The sequence below is a fragment of the Nansenia antarctica genome (genome assembly GCF_963989245.1).
Source record: "Nansenia antarctica genome assembly, chromosome: 4".
Lineage (NCBI taxonomy): Eukaryota > Metazoa > Chordata > Actinopteri > Argentiniformes > Microstomatidae > Nansenia > Nansenia antarctica.
In genome coordinates this window covers 54,310,817-54,331,285 of record NC_137689.1, presented here as the reverse complement: position 1 = coordinate 54,331,285, position 20,469 = coordinate 54,310,817, and the positions used below count along the sequence as shown (strand labels likewise).

The window sequence follows — 20,469 nt, the reverse complement described above, 5'->3', positions numbered from 1 at the left end:
GTCCTTCCCCTACATATTATGTGAGGGTATATGGGTAAATAGTAGGCGTGGCAAAAAACCTGACTATAGGCAGCTTTATCTTGATAAAGCCATACTGCATATCCACAGTCCTACTATCACAGGCAACCAAACCCCCTTCTCGTATCTGTTGCCTTCAAGCAGGGTAGATTGGTTACATTGTACTGTACAGAGGTTGGGCGTTGCTGTCTTACCATTGTCATATCAGTGCATCAAATATACATTATGCCATATTTGCATATCATTAGTAGATCAAGTGATTTAAAGTTAGATGCCAACCCTGCAATGGAAAAATGGGGAGGTCAGATCCACACTCACCTTTTCCTATAGGCAAACAAACAGTGATTATCAATAAGCATTTACAAAGCTGTGTGTGTGTGTGTGTGTGTGTGTGTGTGTGTGTGTGTGTGTGTGTGTGTGTGTGTGTGTGTGTGTGTGTGTGTGTGTGTGTGTGTGTGTGTGTGTGTGTGTGTGTGTGTGTGTGTGTGTGTGTGTGTGTGTGTGTGTGTGTGTGTGTGTGTGTGTGTGTGTGTGTGTGTGTGTGTGTGTGTGTGTGTGTGTGTGTGTGTGTGTGTGTGTGTGTGTGTGTGTGTGTGTGTGTGTGTGTGTGTGTGTGTGTGTGTGTGTGTGTGTGTGTGTGTGTGTGTGTGTGTGTGTGTGTGTGTGTGTGTGTGTGTGTGTGTGTGTGTGTGTGTGTGTGTGTGTGTGTGTGTGTGTGTGTGTGTGTGTGTGTGTGTGTGTGTGTGTGTGTGTGTGTGTGTGTGTGTGTGTGTGTGTGTGTGTGTGTGTGTGTGTGTGTGTGTGTGTGTGTGTGTGTGTGTGTGTGTGTGTGTGTGTGTGTGTGTGTGTGTGTGTGTGTGTGCATATACTGTATATATACAGAGATATGCATGCATGCCATTTAGTTGCCACTTTTATCCAAAGCGACTAACATTTCTGTGAGTGCATACATTTTTCAGTACATATGGTCCCATAACAGTTGGTGTCAGTTGAATTTCAATTTAGTCAATTCAGGAAGTATACTGAATTAACTGAAAAGAGTTCCACTTTTTAGGTCAAATGTTTTTCTGTTTCACTTTTAAATGAAATTCCCTTGCTGAATTGACTGAATTTGAAATTTAACCCATTCAACCCTGGTCTGTAGATTGAGTTTCTATAGTTTCTTACTAGTAACTCTAGTAATTCTGTCAACCACAGGGTAAAGGAAAAGTGTCACATTGGAAGACAACTGTGCAAAAAGGTTAGTTAAGTTAACAAAAGAGAACACTTCTGTTATAAAAACAACCTGTAAAAAGAAACAGGAAAAGGGAGTCACAAATCAAGCTATGTTCAGGAACTAAAATGTTGTGCTGTGTCTATTCAGCATCTTTTTCCGGCATGAAACAGTTTGAAACAGTTCACTGATCCTGAACATTCCCCCCTTGTACCTCTTTAGAATTTGAACAATGAGGCTTTACATTCACAACCTTCATTTAGCAATGTTGTGTTATACAGGTGGTATGGCATAATATATAATCTCTCACTTGCCCCCACACAACGGCCAAACTGTTCTGCATCCCTAGATTTAAGGGGGAAATCTGTAATTTATTTATTTTAAATAAAATACATATAGCCATTGATTCTTGAAAAATATAACGTACGCCTCATGAGGTTAGAGCAATGGTGTGTTGTTTTACTCCCCTGTGAACAGAACCACAGACCTCAATAACATTTTAGACAAAAACCACAACTCTCTGTTCAGCTCAAAGGTTGGGCTTTGCTGTTAAAACCATTAAAATTCCACACTCAAAATGCTATAATAAATAAAACATCTATAAATGAGTTACTAATCCCATATTGAGCAACTGTGCACACACCTCTATTCCTATTAGATAGGAAAGGTGAGTGTTAGGGTACAAACAAACATTAGGAAACAGTTTTTGGTCTTTTCTTTGGTTCCTGACTGGATTCCTTCAGTGTAGCAGGGGTAGGGATCTAACATGTGACCAAGGAGGCTAGCATACTGTCGCTACCCCAAACAAGTCTACTACTACGGCCCATATGAACAGCATTAAGTAAATTGAGCCATAGTTACCTGTTGGACCACATTTTGCAACCTCTACCCTGCTTTTAAGAATTCTTCACTTCAGCAGATTACCATCACTGACTACCACACCGCCCGGTTTCAGTCACATTCAGGGAACACCTCCCCCCACTCCTCCCCACTGGCTGCCCTTTGTCCCTGCTGTCTGGGGATAAGGGGGTCTGTGTCGCTGTCCTCCCCCTCTCCCTCTTCCAGGCCAGTGTAATCCCTCTGGGTTGGGGAGGAGGTAGTGCCCCCAGCTCCCGGGCCACACAGGTTGATAATAGAGGCCAGACTGGAGAACAGCAGGCCCAGCATTGCAATGTAGAAGCTCTCCCCTGGGGAGGGCTGCATCCCTGCTGTCCTGAATCCCCCACCACCAGGCCAGACCAAGCCCCCTGCCCCTGCCCACAGCACCCCCAGCTTCCCCTCCTGAAGGTTACTGTAGATGACGTACAGGCAGACCCCGCACACTCCCACAACAGACAGCAGGAGAACCACTAGGGAGGGAGGTAGAGAGTGTGGTAGAGAGAGAGAGAGAGAGAGGTAAGGGGACAAAAAAACAAAACAATAACGAAAAACAGTAAAGTACTATGGAGATAGTGATGTAAACTAGATCATCTTTCAGAAAGAGTGAGAGAAAGAAATAGAAAGAAAGAAAGTAGAAATAAGAAATAGTGATATTAAAGAGAAAGAGAGTGAGACTGAGAGAGATACAGAGGGAGAGAGAGAGACAGACATAGAGAGAGGGAGAAATGTGGGATTACCTGTGGAGATGTGTAGAGACACCACCAGTCGTGGGTAGGACATCCCAGCACCTAGGAAGTCCATTAAAAAGGAGGAGCTGGAGAGCAGGACAGCGCTGTAGCAGAGGCCTGCTAGGGCATAGAGCAGCCACATGCCCCAGCCATTCACACCACCCAGGGGACCTGCAGGGAACATACAGTACACGTTGGAAATACATCCCCACAGTGCACCCACAGTGCCGTAGCAGAGAGCTGCTAGGGCATGGAGCAACCACATCCCCCAGCCATCCACACCACCCAGACAAACGGACGGACGGGCATAGAAGCTCACCTGTGTCAGTGAGGTTCTGTGCAGCATGCAGGGTGAAGGCCACTCCATATATATATATAGGTGGCTGTTTGCCATCGGGATCAGTGCCGTTCCGGACCTGGATCCAGTTGGGGTCGGCAATGGAGGTGCACAGGGCAACCAGCGTGAAACACTGGCATACTGCAGCCGGAGACATACTCAGCGTCATGGCTGGAGGGGACAGGAAGAGGAGGGAGAGAGAAAGGGTTAAGAGCTATGGCATAGTAGAGCATTCTTAAAATCTCTGGCTAGGGTTTGCCGTCAAAACGAACCACAAGTGACAAAAGTTAATGCTTCAATAAAAGTATGCCCCAGTCTGAAGTTGACTGTACTGTAGAAGTCTTTTTGACATGAATACTTTTTTATGAAACCAAGATATGAGGAAATTGAGAGTTGTGGCTGTGGTTGTCATGGGGATCTAGTAGGTGAGGCATTTTAGCTGTCATTTAACCCTTGAGTAGTCTAGCATTGCCATACATGCAAATAGCGTTGTCCTCACGTTATCAGGTCTGGAGAATTGTTTATTAGCTTTGCCTTGGATCGGACTGGATGAAGCGATGGGAGAATGTGCTCGCAATTTCATTGGATGTTACATTCCAATAACCCTGATATACATGCTTGTAGAATGGTTGCTTGTTATGTACTCTCTTTTCGACCAGGAAGGAATATTTAGTAGAGGAGAAATTTGTAGAAAACCTGAAAGAATTAAAAAATATTTCGAAAGAATGTTTTTTGCAAAACTATTTCCCCAATGCAGGCTTTCCTAACTAGGAAACTGTTCTCGTTGAGGTTAACCCATGACTAACCAGCAACAGCAAGCAACAGCAAGCACGTGATAAAGGAGGAAACTGACAGTGACTAAAAGCTAGTTATAACTAGCAAATTCATTGTAATGATGGATACGCAATGTTAAAAAACGTCATTAGTGAAATTATGCACATATTTCATTTTAACTATGAATTCGGCTAGCTGTCATTAGGCTAGCTGTCATTCAAGCTACGAACGACGGATGCGCCCAATAACAACCCAGGCGAACTACTTACCAAAGCGAACACACAAGTGAATCCAAGGCCATAAAATCTAGTTCTTCACGTATACTTTTAGGTTTGAAGTTCGTTTCCAAAAATATATTTATTCGCAGTTGACATCATGTATCTATATCTTACTTGCTTCTTTCATAGCAACTGCAATCAGCTGAAGCTGGGAAGCAGACTTCCGGGATACCCGGAAATTACTGACACGAGTGTCACGGTAGGACAGCAATTAAAGTAACGCTGATTTAATTAAATATGAGTTACAGACTGTCAAATTATGCTTTACTTTGTCTGTTTTCACTTTCCATGGAACAATAAAACAATACATTTGACCTAAATACAATCGATATATTATAAGATGCTTGAAGATGTTGTTGGCTGATAATGCAACCAACACATAAAAAGCTATTTGGTCAAAGAATAAATGGTATCTAAATGGTAGTGTGTTTGTAGGGGTAGGAGATAAATGGCAACAAATGAGGAACAATTACCCATTCACAAGTCAACTTTATTCAAACATGTACTCACAGTTAAGATAAGCAGGAGACAGAGGATAAAGGAAGAATTCTATGAAAGCAACCATAATCCTAGCCTCGGATATCTGGCTGGTTTTACGAGGCAACCCATAATCCAGGACCAGTGTATGAAATAAAAATGTGGGGTCTGTGTAAAATGCTTGTAGGTATGCTGATGTGTCTGCTGAGTTTGAGGCATTACAAATCAGTTTGAGGCATTACAAATCAGGCTGCAAGGTTTTCCTGTACATGGGAGTTGCAAATTATTGACCAATTCTGTGTGTGTGTGTGTGTGTGTGTGTGAGTGTGTGCGTGTTGTTCTCTGTCAGGCTGTGTTGCGTATCTCTGGCACAAGGTTGATGAGGGAGTTACTAGCTTGGGCCAGTTCACTGATCGAGACTCTGCCTCTCTGTTTGATGAACTGGGCGACAGCGTTCAGCTCCTCTGGAGTGATGGAGATGAACTTCCCTCTGTCGTCTATCACTCCTGGAGGACAGAGAAGGAACAGACCGAAAGAAAGAGGGAGGAAGAGGAGAGAAAGGTCGATTGATTGCAAAAGGAGGGGAAGCTTTTGATTGAATGGGCCTGCAGTTACAAAATAAATCTCAGCCAATACTGGCTGTTGTAATAGACTCTGTGGAGATCAACATGGAGACTGAAATCTGTATCTTGCTTTTAGCAAGCTCTCTGTCATGCTCACCTGTGAGGGAACCATTTGCCAACAGGTCCTGCAGTCTAGCAATGGCATCCTTTAATAGACAACAGAGGGAGTTCAGGTCAGAATTCCACCCGATTCCATCAACCAATCATTTGCTTGATGTGCATCTTTAACCCCATTTGACACATCACACGCACACACGCCTCCACTCACCTGTGTGCGCAATCCAAAGTGTGATGCTAGGTCTTCAAGCAACACTACCTTAGAGTCCTGAGAGAGAGAGCCAGAGGAACAGGGGTTTCAAACCTGTACAAGTGTACTCAATAGTCTACTTGAGTATAGTATAGCCTAGTCAGTACACAGGAGCACAGTTGTACACGTGTCCTCTCTTACCTTGATGTACTGGATGAACTCTTGTAGAAGGTTACGTGACTAGTAGAAAATAACAAAGGTACAGTAAGAGGAATAGTAAATACATTCATATTCAGTCATTCCCGATAGAAATAAATCATGTGACTAATATTTGTAAATTACCTCTTCCTCAGTGGGCTCATCAACCTCTCCTTGTTCCTCGACCACAAAGGACTCTTTGAGCCGCAGGTACTCCTCTTCATCTCTCTTCTCCTGCTCCTCTTTGGACCGTCGCTCCTCTTCCTCCTACAGAACAACAGAATAGGAGAAAGGAATGAACTGGGAGGAAGAAAGAATGAATGTGAGGGATGAGTGCTGTGATGTGCTGGTCAGTGCCTGTGACAGATCTGTTTGACATGCCTAATATGTGTGTGTGTGTGTGTGTGTGTGTGTGTGTGTGTTACCTCTCTCTGCTCCTGCTCTCTCTCCATATCGTCGTCCTTGCGTCTCTCCTGCTCTCTCAGCTCCTGCATCCTCTTCCTCTCCTCTCTCTCCTCCTGTTCAGCCTAGGGAATACAGAGAAGAAAAATCATCCATGACAATTTCATCTGCAATCACAGAAATGTATTGGTTATAGTGATGCTCCGATCTGATCGGCGCCGATCGGTATCGGCCGATATGGCCTTGATCGGTTTTGATCGGAGTTCTCAAAACGGCCGATCAAACATGACCGATCAGTTTACAAAATGGCGTCGCCAGTCTGGAAATATTACACAGTGTCGGAAAGAGACAACAAATATGCCGTTTGTAATGTCTGCTCAAAAGAAATACCTTGCGGAGGAACGCACGCAAGGTCTTTCAATACCACGAATATCATACGGCATTTGCTGCGTTCGTCGATTCGCTCAGAGCGCGCCGAAGCGCACACTGGGCTCGACGTCATAAAGGGACCGAGTGCTTTGATTGGACGAGAGGCGTTCCACGAGTGCTGGTCAGAGTTCCAGCGCGACTTCACGAGCGTAGTGTAGGTAGTGTTCACCGACGTCATGTGACCCCGCGAGCAGGAAGTCACTTGGCCCATAGCAACAACAACTATTAGCGCGTGAGTTTTAGGTCTTCCTCTGTGCACCTTCCTCTGTGCACCTTGCACAGGTGTAGATAGCGAGCGACTTTTCAGCAGCAGGACATATTTTAGATGATAAGAGGAACAGGCTGAGTGCCAAAAACGCTGAGATGCTTGTATTTCTCAAGGCTAATCTGCCAGTGATGCTGCTTAATCAGAAGTAAGGTTTGAGTCTGAAATCTCCTTAGGTGCAATGTTTTGTTTTTTTGTTTTATTGATTATTGCTGACTTGCTGTCTTATCTCCTCCTAAATATGACTTGAAACTGACTGACTTGAAACAGTATTTTATATTTGGCTATAGCCTGTTTATGTTGCAGTTTAGTTTGGGTATGTTTATTGTTCCTCAGGAAAGCTACAGTTACAGTATAAGCTCCAAGTTCTCTAAGAGCCCCTAGTTCCTCTCATTCGAGTGGAATGTTGCACATTTGATGTGACAGTGTACATTTTATTTATTATGATTTTTATTTTCACATTTTATTTGTTTTTCCTGAAGTAAGCTACAGGTGGTTGTGAATTCAATAAAACAGATGGTCGTCAATTCATGATACTTTCTCATCTCCTAATTTCATTTAAATACTTAATATACAATGTCAATGGTGTTAAGAATAATTTAAAACATAAATAATGCTACACAATAAATAGAATGCTTCAATTGCCATTTTCGACGCTGTGATCGGTGATCGGTGATATCGGATCGGCAGATCACTGATTCCAGTGATCGGCACCAAAAACCCTGATCGGAGCATCTCTAATTGGTTATCATGGGCTGCATTTAGTTCCAAAACATCACCAACTCCCCCTCTAGCCTTGCTGACTCCTCATACACAGACTGGATTGAAGGGATTGATGTGAGAGAATGAGAGCAGAGGAGGCATTCTAATGCTGTGGTCTCTCTCCCACCTCTCTCTGAGCACGTTTGGCCTGCTTCTCCTCCAGCTTCCTCTGCTTCTTGGCTCCCACTTTTCCTGCGGCCTGGAACTCCTGCTGTTCTTCCTCCTCCTCTTCTTCCTCATCCACTGCTGCCTCCCCCGGGCTGTCCTCTAAATAAACAATTCATCAACCCGGTATGTATGTGTTATTAAAAGGGGAATTTTACTCAAAATCCATTTTCATGTGCATATTTGGTCAATCCATAGTGTTTACCGTCTCGAACTATCAGCATTTTGCGTGCAGCTGGATCATTACTATCGAAAAAGTGAGGTCTGTGTTTAACTCCTAAAGAACTCTCATACCGTGTTAAATACATCAGTGAGAGTTTTTGCACTCTGATTCTGCTCAATGATTCCCAGAGAGCAGCACACACACTCACACTAGTTTGAGCAATATTCAACAGAAGAACGTTGCATGGGAGGGAGAGGGGAATATTGGGAGTCTACTTCCAGTGACTGGTAGTGATGTTCCACATAAAGTGTTGGTTTATCAGGTGTTACTGTTGGCAAACGTGTGTGTGTGTGTGTGTGTGTGTGTGTGTGTGTGTGTGTGTGTGTGTGCTTATTTTAGAAGTTGGCTGCACCTTTGACCATAGCCTAGAGGAAGCCTTTTTAACCAAAATCTTAAAATACCAACAGCTGGAGCAGGCCATATCACAACTGGGCTACAGATGTCAACTTTTAGTTTTTATATTTGGCAGCCTGGGCCATGTTCATAAGTCTGTTGTTAGAGGCCTTCATATGGCTGGTCTTCCTAAGAGAAGGGCCAAACAGTTAGCAAAATACTGCTCAATATCCGCTATTATTGGTAGCCGCTCAATATGGAGAAGGCGGTGCTTCCTGTACCCATGAGCGGGATACTGTCTGTCTTATTGTATTGATACCGTATCTGTCAACCCACTGGTATCATCTGGTGCGAATAACATCCTGTGTGTGGCAGAACTGGTTGTTGGCTCAGCATTACTGTAACAGATTGTTTCTATGATATCAAAATGCACTGTTAGTATTTATGTCCTTTAGAATTATACTTTGTATGTGGACATAAATAAAGCATCTAAAATGTGTGTGTCTGCCAGTGTGGGCTCATGATTTATACCACTAACTGATGATTGTCTGCTGCTTCCTTTACCATTGTCGGACGCATCCCTCTGGGCACGCCTGTGGGCAATCACCCTGCTGTTGAGGTTTCTACGGCGACGGGGCATCCCTGCGCCCCTCTCCTCTGCCACCTGAGGGCGAACTGCCACACGAGCAGCAACATCCTGTCTCTGTTCAATATCAGCTGGAGAGAGAGAGGGAGGGAGGGAGAGACAGACCAGGGTTGTCAACTCACGTTTCTGGCGTGAGACTCACACTTTCACCTTCAGCCTCACGTTCTCATACTGCCTAAACACAAACCAACAGAGATGAGCAGGCGAACGTATTATGGTCAAAGTCTTTCTAGTATAGTAATGCTTAACCAAGCAAACAACGTTGACTCTAGAACAGAACTCAAGTCCGGACCTCAGACTTTCAAATCAATACGGTCCCAGCCCATACCTCGAAAACTGCATCACTGCTTTTTAGTTTGCACACACAGACCTACTATTCTCTGACATCGATTAGCAGCAGCTGTCAAACATGTCAACATCATAGCAAGCAATAGCGAGGCTTATATATTAATTTATAAATGTGGATGTGATATACAGTATAATACACACACACACACACGCACACACACACGCACACACACACACACGCACGCACCTAGATAAGCCTGTATATTATAAACATCCACATTGATACATTAATAAGCCAGTCACAGATGGGCTGAGCAAACTGGCTTGGTTAGCTCGCTAGCTGGTGTTCTTTCTCCTTTACCTTCCTCTGTCTTTCCTCGGACCTTCACCGCAAAGACAATCAAGACAATAAGGATCGCTGCAGCTATCAAATACACCACGATATCCATAGTAAACGTTCAATCTAGCCTAATTGCAACGAATGTCACATGTTGTCACACTTGTTTCGCTAATTTCAGTTTAGCACTATCTCTCCGACACGTCTGTTGTGCTTCAAACACCACCATCACGTGACGAGTCATGACCTCTCTGTGAGTAACAACACTGCCACCGTGTGGACAGGAAGAGTTATAACGGCCGTGGTTTTTATAATGGCCTTCGATTTTATAACGGTCTTGAATTATAACGGCCTCAAAATTAGGTGGTCTTGAAAAAGATCAGAGTTCAGTCTGACTGCAACATCTCAAGGTGAATTTATTAATACGTAGGTGACCAGAGAGTCCCGTAATTGAGCAAAAAGGCAAAATTATACGGAAGGAAAACCGGCCAGGTACAGAACCATGTGAAGAGTTAACCTGCTGCAAGAGAGAAGTCTCAGTGGCAGTTATGCAATTTGTGTACCCTCCTTCTGTAGTCTAGCCCTACTCACCCAATAGTTTATATCGGCACCACACAAACATATTCTTCAAATCCTATTTGTTATTATTGTTTATATATAGTTAGTATAGTATAGTTAGTTGGCCTACATATTACGACTCGTCTTAATGAGTTAAGAGTGACCAGGCCTACAACATTTCAATGCTTTATTGAAAACATAGACGTTTGGCCTACATTGCTGGTATGAATCTGATATTTTAAGTAAGGTTAACAACATACAATGCATAGTATTAATATACTAATTCCAAAATATGTGACATTGATTGTTTCATCATTATTATTACAATGTGTAATACTGTGTATTACAATTCTGCAATGTGCAAATGATGCAATATCAATTTTACATCTGATTAAGTTGACCAGAAACATCTGTGTTCAGGGCGTGAAACTGGGCAAAATATTTTTTTGTCATGTCAAATTCTTTTCATATTTTTCACCACAGACGAGAAACAGGGTCAATCACTTAAACCATGGTAAAGATCAGGGCAGGTATTTGTACTGTGGAAACAACCCTCTATTCAGACCATATCACTGGTATTATATTTGATTATCAACAGAATATTAGGCTATGTAAAAAGTGGGCATACTTCACAGCTACAGTGAATTGTAAAGGCATGACTGAACTGAGAGAACTGAATGTACCTTTTGATCCAATGCTTTCTCCTCACTATGTCTGGTGTTGCATGCAAGTCGGCTATATCGTTGTGCACTGTACTGCATATGACAATGTAATAACACAATTGGTTGTATTACTGCAGTCGGTTTTAGCTATATAGTTTCAAAAGAGACTGGGGGAGTGATTCTAGGGAGCTTATGGAAACGTCCACCACACATAATTCTTAATGCCTATAATCTCTACATTGAATTCTTCTGAAGAAACAATACACGTCTGTACAAAAATAAATATATAATAATATATATATTATACTGATATTATGTTGAGATAACAGTAGAATCGTCGGTTCCACATTTGAACATAATGTTAGAGCGACTGTAACAGTCAGGTCAGGCCTTGAAATGTGAGATCATTATCTTTCACTGATCAGCACCGCTAATATTTCACAGACACACACGACATGGCACACATTTAGTGTATGATGTTGATTTCATACATGCAATGCATGCATTCTACTTCAGATAAATTCGATATAATCTTCAGAATGCTGATCTCATCTGACTTGAGTCATGGAAATGTATACAAGTATGCATTTGCTAGCAGGTAACTGTTGAAATTCACAAGCTTTTTCTCAATACAAAAAGCTTTCCAAATATAATTTTGCACAACAATGGCAAAACTATACCAACCAATAGCCTACTCAACCAAGTAAAATGACACAATACCACCATAGGTCACCATTGGCCAAGATTACTGGATTGAAAAATGTATGTCCAGGATATATTGCCCATAGTGTCTAATCTGTAGGTTTAGCCTACTGTACATTATATTATTATTATGTCTTCTGCATCCATACAAAATAATTGCACATCATAAAGGGGGCGGGACTAGGGGCGGTGTTATGGGTGCCCATATTTGTTTTGATCCTCGAGTCGAGACTGATCAATGGGAGAAAGTTGATCACACGAACCTTTAAAAGAAGTCGGTCTCTGTACACAGCACAGTTGTAATTGTACGTTTCACTCACTCGTGTCATTAAGATGCAGGCCGTGATCGCGCCAGACGCGAAGGACCTGGGAAGAGCACTTTGCATCATCACCGGGGCGTCCAGGGGATTTGGCCGAACTCTGGCAACGGAGTTCTCCAGGTTTCTCAAACCTAAGTCGGTGCTCGTTTTGGCGGCTCGGTCCGGCGACATGCTCCGGGACATCCAAGCTGAACTAGCCGCGTCGGACGCAGGCAGAGCGGGGCTGGTGACTCGGTGTGTGGTCGCCGACCTGGGGATGAAGGAAGGGGTGGAAAGCGTCGTCCGAGCGGCGAAAGAGATGTCCTTCGAGGATATCGAGCATCTCATTCTGATTAATAATGCAGGTAAGGGTCCTTTTGGCCTTATCTGTGTAATGTTTAATATTTTTCTTACATTGCATCATGTCTACTAACACCCGAAAGAAAGTGTCCAAATTATACTAATCAGAGCTGGTCCTCAGAAAATATTCCCTTTTTTTTTCTCCAACTGTTTTAATATTAGGCCTGGATTTTAACATTGGAATGAGAGATTAACATCATTTTTATTAATCACATTAGGCTATAGGCTATTGCAATATTGTGCATGTCAGAATATACCCCCGAAAACCAAAAAATTGAACACTGAGCAGAACTTTTGGAGGCTTTAACTGTATAATTTGATACTGCTGATTACTTGATCTGCTGCAATTACACTGTATAATCTACCCCCCCCCCCCCCCCACACACACACACACACACACACACTCCCTCCCTCTATCCCAACCACCCCTCCCTCTTTCTCTCTCTCTTCTCTCACCTTCCCTGCCCTCGCTCTCTCCCCCCTGCCCTCCCTCTCTCCCCCTCCGTCCAGCCTCTCTGGGTGATGTGTCTCGCTACGCCCAGAGCTTCACCGACATGATGGAGATAGACTCCTACCTGTCTTTCAACGTCAGCTCCGCCCTCAGCCTGACAGCCGGGGTCCTGCAGGCGTTTCCACAGCGGCCAGGCCTGCGGCACTGCGTGGTCAACGTCAGCTCGCTGTGTGCTGTGCAGCCCTTCCCCTCGTGGGTGCTGTACAGCACGGGCAAGGCAGCCAGGGACATGATGTTCAGAGTACTGGCCGAGGAGGAGCCGGGGATACGGGTGCTGAACTATGCCCCAGGTAGGCCTCACTCGACTCCAGATAGATACACTATCAGTTAGGCTCTAGGGTAGGCCAGAGATGAGCTGTATTATATACAGTATGGTTATTATATGAATATGAATGTGATCCATATCTATATTAGCCTTTGATAGAGGCTTTAGAGGCTTTAGGTGGGCATGCACATACTCGATATCCACTTTCAAGTCGGCTGTAGCCATGGACTTCAGCCAAGGCCTGTGTCCTTCCTACGGGCTCCCTATCTACTGACTAGCTGACAAGGACAAGCCCAGCTCCTCTCCTCCGTCCTCTCTAGCACTCCCATCTATTGACCTGGGTTACAAATTGCTGGTAAAAATGTTTGGTTTGTGTGTAAAAGGGACTCGAGTGACTCCAGATACTGCTGATGTCCTACTGATGTCCTCTCCTCTCCTGTCCCCCGTGGTTCTCCAGGTCCATTGGACACAGACATGCATGCGGAGGCCCGGTCAGGCACGGCAGACCCCAGCCTGAGGAAGACTCTCTCAGACACGCACTCCCAGGGCCAGCTGGTCACCTGTCCAGAGTCCTGCGCCAAGCTGGTGAAGCTGCTGCTGGAGGACAACTATCCCTCCGGGGCACATATCGACTACTACGAGCAGTAGGAAGAGAAGGAGGGAGGGAGAGAGTGAGGGAAGGAGAGAGGGAGGGAAGGAGAGAGGGAGGGAAGGAGGGAGGGAGGGAGGGAGGGAAGGAGAGAGATGCGATCAGCTACAGTGGTGCTGATGCGCTTGTCTGTGTTTGTAAAGCCACCGGGCCTGGCAAACCATAAACCCAAAGTAATCACATAAAGAGGAATGCAGGGAAATGTTGATTTAATGTGGATTAGTTCCCATTTCTCTGTGATGATGTGACGATTATGAACATACACAATGATTGAATTGTGCCTTAAGCCGTGTACGCTGCTGATATGCGTAAAACTAATCTGTCTGCTCTCAGACAATGTTGCCTTTCTAAATAGTGTCTGTTAAAGAAGACCATTGTGTACTGAAATAAAAGCATGCAGTGCTTTTCGTGAAGGTCATCCTTTGTAAGATTTGTAGCAAAGTGTACTTGTGCTTTCAAAATGTCATTTAATAGATGCATTCCATTCTGTCTGACAATGTTTTCCAGATCTATTATAGACATGCTTTTGTGATATTTGACACATTCCTACAGAAAGTGCATATGACTTTATCTTTGTATTAACAAGTTTACTGTATGAATATAGTTTTGCTGTTTTTGATTGATCTGCAAATGCTATACAGTACTGTGCAACCGAACACTTGAGAATCATGAAATAAATTATAAGTATTATTCCATTTATTATATGTGCATTTCTGCAGTATGTTTATAGTCTATAATGAAAACTACTGTTTCAATAATATAATTCTCATCTGAAAGTGAAGTAATTTTGTAATTAATTAAATAATTATACTATGATGATGTGTAGGTGTGGTGTTTTGTGGTTGGAGGACTGGTCATTGGTGGTGGTGGTGTGTGTAGTTTGTAATACAGAGGTGGTCATAGTGTGTAAGAGTTTATCTAATACCAGGCAACAGCCAGAGCTTTGACTAAAGCAGGACAAATAGGGGAAAATGCTCTACTTGTACACACACACGCACACGCACACACACACACACACACACACACACACACTCTCTAACCCTGACCCCCACACAATCCTATCCCCCATCAGCCCCACCCCTCATCCCCACCTCTCTTCCACACTCCCAATGTAAACAGTTAGTCTCTCAAAGGCTGTGGAAGCCTCAAAGCTTCTTCTCTTGTTTAGAAAGGTGCCATTTATTCCCTAATATGAATCACGGTGTGAAGTGTAAAGGAAAATATTACACATCACTGCGTTGTTTCCTATTTTAAAAATGGATATCCATGTCAAACCCTGATATGTTGAGACAGGATATTAGCAGCGTTACAGAGTGGATAGGATGTTGCCATGGACCATACTGTAAACCAGGACTGAAGGAGGTTTTATGGCTTAGTATTAAATAGTAATTGTATTTGAGTGCAGAGACAAAGCAGTCTCCTCTAATTGCATGATCTCTACCACAGAATACTGGACCTAGATTTCGCCATCTTGATTTTTGCAGTCCTCGATGTTTATCTGTATTGCACCATCATCTTGATGTATGGCTCAATATGACAAAACAGAAGTAAGAAGAAATATGCATGCTCAACCTACATTTACATTGACACTTACCAGACGCTTTTATCCAATGCGATTGTATAAAGTAAGTGAATCATCAAAACATCAGTCATCATAAGCACCTAAATCTCTGTTAGGACCAGGTGCCACAATGGAAGTCACAATGCTAGAAGAGGATTACTTCATTTTGTATTAGTAACAGTAAATGAACTGTACAGAGGGATAGTGGGGGTGAAGAAGAGTAGGCAGATAGATAGTTTATCTGTAATGCACATGATCTCAAGATGACTAAACAGGGAGCGTAGCGAGAAGTATGTAGGATAGAAAGCAGAGAGAGAGGAGTGAAATAGAACTGGTGACTTGTGAGAGTTTCACACAGTAATGTTGGTAATAACATATACAATAGCTAGTGAATGAAAGGGAGAGATAATAAAAGAGAGAGAGGGAGAGAAGAGAGAGAGACAGAGAGTGGAGGGGGACTATTCGATCAGTCCTGTTCCCAGCCAGCCACCTCCTACTGTACCTACCTCCCCTGATAGACAGACACAGCTGCCCCGACTAAAATACCCTCGAGGCCTGAAATAACCCTAAAGTAAGGGACAGCACCCAGGAAGACCCACACACAACTCTCTCCCTGTGGAGCTCTCCCCAGACCTACCGACTTCCCCCACCCCAACTCTCACCTCCACCCCTGCCTCTGATGGTGGTATGGTCCCTGGAGGGCCAGTCTATTTTTGGCCAGGCAGGGTTATTGCTGAGGAGAGAGGGGCAGGTGCTGGGAGTTTTTTTGGTGGGGGTGGGGGTGGGGGGGTGGGGGTTGGGGGCAGTGTAAGTTAGTGTGTGCAGATAGGGCCTCTCCTGTCGCTGCTGCTAGCCACATCCCTCCCTCCCTCTCTCTCTCTCTCTCTCTCTCTCTCTCTCTCTCTCTGTCTGTTTATTGTTCAGTCTTATCCCTGGTATGACTCTGGAGAACATGGAGAGTGTGGAGGTGTTTGATGCGGGGGAGAAGAAGGGACGAGGCCTGAGGGCCACCACGGAGCTGTATGCGGGGGACGTGGTCTTCGCAGAAGCCAGCTACGCCGCGGTCGTCTTCGACAGGTACGGCCTTATTGCATGGAGGTTTGTGTCAGTATGTTGTTTCAGAGATGTTGAGAGCAGAGCAATGTCCGTAACAGTTGGACAAATAAAGTTGCGTTGTATTGTCATGCTTGGGTCATGGGTGACCTGGTGGTTGGGTTGTGTATCTGTATCTCATAGTGGTGAGTGGATTACGGTATGGGTGTGTTGTTGTGGGTTTAAAAATATCAATGTGTTGATCAATGTATTTGATTACATTTCATATCGTAAGAAAATGTGGAAAATGTTTTGGTAAAGTGCCCAAAAAGGATAATATCACCTTCTACCTGAATAGCATGCTATATCTGATGGTATTGAAGATGGAAGTTGGGGCCTGTGTAGCTGTTTTGCATAATGCAGTCCTGTTGGCACCCTCCCAGTGATATGCCAGTCATATACAGTAGAGTGATGTCATGCTTTTTGCCATTTAGTCCACCATGATTGTTCAGATTCATACTGTCCCCTGTCAAGCATAGATTCAAATAATTCAGCAGCAAACATCCTCTAGCCAATTTGAATTGGTGAATTCTGTAGCAAGTGGCTGGTACTGGTAGCATGTGATGTAGCATTCATAGAGATAGAATGGTAGGAATCTGTATGCACTCTGACAGTTTGCACTAAAATAAGCATTAAATGGATTGAGGTTCAACTCATAGTGTTGAGTTGTTGTCTAAGGGTGTTAGCTTAGGCATCAGGGCTTTGCAGAAGAAGAATGCAACGTGTTTACAGCCAAGCTGCACACACGCACGCATGCACGTCTGTACACACAGACAGACACACACACACACACACACACACACACACACACACGCACACGCACAATCACCCAGTAAGACATGCAGTCAGAGCAAAGGGAAACATGTGTCACTTGAGTGATGACATGTCGTTGCCGCCGGTCACGGGGGAAAGGAAGGCAAGGGGCATACTGTAGAATAGACCTAGAATATACATACAGTATAGAGTAAATATTGTAGTAGGAACAAGCCCTTGGAATAGACATGCAGTCGGTTCGATGCACTCAAAGTCCATGGTGGGAGAGGTTGGTCTCCATGTCTGCTGGAATGCTGGTCACAGATATGCTTGCTGAAGCTCGGGGGCCATATAAGAACTAGCACCACTAGGACAGATCACAGCAGCACACCGCAGGTATGCACTGGGACGTACTGTTTGGAGAGAGGAGAGTGTGTGTGTGTGTGTGTGCTTTCCAAAACTAGGAAGGAAAAAGAGAGTGTGCACGTGTGTGTGTGTGTATGTGTGTGTGTGTGTGTGTGTGTGTGTGTGTGTGTGTGTGTGTGTGTGTGTGTGTGTGTGTGCGTGTGTGTGTGCCTGCGTGCGTGTCTGTGTGTATGGCAGCCACGTGTTCATATTGATGCTTCACAGAGCTTTGCAGGATGCCAACAATCATTGCAGGCATTAACAAGCTTGTTCCATTTCCTTTTAGACACTCGCTCGGATAAACTGTTTACACACATACACACACAGACACACAGATACAGACAGACAGACAGCCAGACACACACACACAGACATACAGACACACAGACACACACACACACACACACACACACACACACACACACAATTGCTATTTTTAGCAATAAGCTTTTATTATTAGGATTTTAGAAGCACAATTTTGGCTCACACCTTCGTCTGTCATCTGAGGAGGAGGTTGATATCCAACTGTTTTGTCTTTGTGTATTAACATCTAGGAAATATTATTCTAGGGGTGTACAAGAGTACACACGGTGGTGTCAAGAGCAGTGCAACATGTTCATTCTGGGATATTGAATGAGTGCATATTTATATACACATAAACTCTCTCTATAACATATTGTACTATGCTGGCCTTCAGCTGAAAGCAGTACATGAGTTTTGAGACCGGGGAAAGAAAAAGCAGGTTTGAATGGCACAGTGTCAGTCAGCTCAGTGTCAATAGCATTATCACAGGTGGCTTTTTGTCGTCATAATATAGTGCCATTGGGGTTGTGACCAATCAAGCGCCTGCCTGGCCATGCCCGTCTAGCGTTGGATTCCTGTTGATGTTCGTCTTGTTTTTACGTGACATTTTCATTGTCGTTTCAGAATGTTTTCTGTAAGGTCGCCGTTGGTTTGTCCTTTGAGAATAACGGAAAATAGAACAGTCATGTCTGTATTTTAAACTTCAAAGTTTGTTTACTTTGTAAGATGGGATAGTAATGTCTTGTATATTTGTCTTAGGGATAGTAATGTCTTGTATATTTCTTATACACCCTTCCACATTTATACTTAGACTTGTCTTGGTCATTCATGAGAGACGAGTCAGAAACAGATTGCAGTAAAGATGATTAACCCAGAAGAAATATAGTCAAGGAGCTCAACATATATATAAATTACATTACATTATAATTTACATAATTATCTCTTAGAGAGAGAGAGAGGGGGGGGTGGGGGGCAATGACAGGGGGGGAGGTGGGGGGATGACGCGTGGGGAATGTCATCATGTTTCTTGAATGTCATCTCAGAATAGAACCATTACGTAAATGTGTCACCTACAAGTAATAGGAGACGATATTTCTCATGGTCTGTATGACAGAGAGGGAGAGGGGGAGGAGATGGAAAAGGATAGGGAGAGGAGGGGAGGAGACGAGAGGAACAGACAGGGAGAGAGGGGATATGATAAGAGGGCAGTGAGAAGGGAAGAAGAGATTTGGGGTTTGCTATTGACAGAGAGCAGACCTCCCTCCTCAGTGATACAATAGAGATATGTCTCCCCTCTCCTACTGTTACGATCAGATAGGGAACCCAAGTGCAGACACAGACCAGAGACTGATTGAAGTAAATAAGGTATATTTATTTAAGGACTGAGGCAGAGAATGGTCGTAAGGCAAGCGGGGGGGGTCAGGCAGGAGAAGTAGTCGGCAGGCAGGCAGGGGTCTAGGCAGGGGGAGAAGTCGGCAGGCAGGCAGGGGTCTAGGCAGGGGGAGTAGTCGGCAGGCAGGCAGGGGTCTAGGCAGGGGGAGTAGTTGGCAGGCAGGCGGGTAGGAGGAGGGCAGGTAGGCAGGAGGGCAGGAGGGCAGGTAGGCGGGCAGGAGGGCAGGCAGGCAGGGCAGGTAACAGGAGTCAGGCTGAACAGAAGTGGAACTGAAGCTATGATCCGGCAGTGAAGTGAAGGCTGGAACGGGTCTTTATGCAGGGCTAACGATGAGGTAATTGTGAACAGCCGGACAAACGCACACCTGAAGCCACTCCTGCCAATTAGAGGGAGAGAGAGAGAGAGAGGGAGGCACTGCCCACTACCTAGAGGTAGAGGGCGTGACACCTACAGTGTCACAACAAGATATCCTAGTTTATAATAACCTCTCCTACCATCCCAACTTCTCCCAAAATAACTGTCCCCCTTTAGCCATATACAGTAACTCTGACTCTCACTGCCTCTACCACACACCTCTATTAGTTTGTTATTCCCAGGGTAAAGGCCACATTCCCAGGGCATCTGGGCCTTCAAAGGACTCCCCTATTGTTCCCTGGGGGGATATTTGGATGTTGAAGGGGGGGTGGGAGCTCTGCCATGGGTCTGACTAAATTACTATAAGTCTAAAAATTGGAACATCTAATGTTGGAAATCTATAAAAGCAACCATCGTTGGCTATCAAATGCTGATCTGTTGTTTCACATATAATCGCTTTCCCATGGAAATGAATACAGAACTGTATCTTAAGGAGAACAGGCTTTCTATGACTCAGAAGTTCCATAAAGTAGGCCCTCCACAAACAATCTCTCTATCGTTCCATTTGTCTGACCCCTATCCTTTCACCTCTCCCCTCCGCAGTCTGTCCACGCAGGTGTGCCACAGCTGTTTCCGTCGCCAGGCCAACCTGCTCCGCTGCGTCCAGTGTAAGTTCGCCGTCTACTGCGACCGCACCTGCCAGACGGCATGCTGGGACGAACACAAGCAAGAGTGTGCTGCCATCAGGAAGAGTGGCAAGGCCCCCAGTGAGAATGTACGGTAAGGAAGGGAGGGGGAGGGGGGTGGGGGGAGGAGAAGAGAAGGTGAGGAGCAGAGAGAGAGAGAAGATGAGGAGAGGGGTGGGAGAGGGCTAGGAGAAGGGAGGATAAGGTGGAGTGACAGTGGGAAGTATTCTGGGCGGAGGGGACAAAGCCACATCATGCAGTGGAAGTATTGTTTTATCAGAATCAGAATTATTT

At 44.5% G+C, this 20,469-nt stretch overlaps 4 protein-coding genes across 4 annotated transcripts in view; 2 read left to right on the top strand and 2 right to left on the bottom strand.

The window, feature by feature from the left end:
* Window positions 1-2,182: 2,182 nt before the first annotated feature.
* On the bottom strand, window positions 2,183-4,345 carry LOC308156093 (uncharacterized protein; the record flags this gene model as incomplete). The annotated part of the gene is made up of 4 exons (XM_080529453.1): window positions 4,219-4,345; window positions 3,158-3,346; window positions 2,848-3,009; window positions 2,183-2,580 (listed from the first exon to the last, which is right to left on the bottom strand). Exons 2-4 carry the CDS (start codon window positions 3,342-3,344, stop codon window positions 2,183-2,185), a joined length of 747 nt encoding a protein of 248 aa, XP_080385579.1. The 5' UTR covers window positions 3,345-3,346; window positions 4,219-4,345.
* Window positions 4,346-4,703: 358 nt separating this feature from the next.
* ddrgk1 (DDRGK domain containing 1) lies at window positions 4,704-9,848 on the bottom strand. Its single transcript, XM_080528789.1, has 9 exons — window positions 9,647-9,848; window positions 8,916-9,068; window positions 7,758-7,897; window positions 6,198-6,299; window positions 5,917-6,039; window positions 5,776-5,814; window positions 5,596-5,652; window positions 5,425-5,473; window positions 4,704-5,210 (listed from the first exon to the last, which is right to left on the bottom strand). The coding sequence occupies exons 1-9, from the start codon at window positions 9,732-9,734 to the stop codon at window positions 5,050-5,052; spliced, it is 912 nt and encodes a 303-aa protein (XP_080384915.1). The 5' UTR covers window positions 9,735-9,848; the 3' UTR covers window positions 4,704-5,049.
* Window positions 9,849-11,771: 1,923 nt separating this feature from the next.
* spra (sepiapterin reductase a) lies at window positions 11,772-13,651 on the top strand. Its single transcript, XM_080528276.1, has 3 exons — window positions 11,772-12,208; window positions 12,714-13,004; window positions 13,437-13,651. The coding sequence occupies exons 1-3, from the start codon at window positions 11,878-11,880 to the stop codon at window positions 13,625-13,627; spliced, it is 813 nt and encodes a 270-aa protein (XP_080384402.1). The 5' UTR covers window positions 11,772-11,877; the 3' UTR covers window positions 13,628-13,651.
* A 2,466-nt stretch (window positions 13,652-16,117) lies between these two features.
* The window catches only part of smyd1a (SET and MYND domain containing 1a), an 8,783-nt gene continuing 4,431 nt past the window's right edge, over window positions 16,118-20,469 (top strand). Inside the window, exons 1-2 of the mRNA XM_080528158.1 lie at window positions 16,118-16,266; window positions 20,093-20,269. Of these exons, the coding sequence (XP_080384284.1) occupies window positions 16,127-16,266; window positions 20,093-20,269 (317 nt within the window). The 5' untranslated portion in view covers window positions 16,118-16,126. The remainder of the gene's footprint in view (window positions 16,267-20,092; window positions 20,270-20,469) is intronic.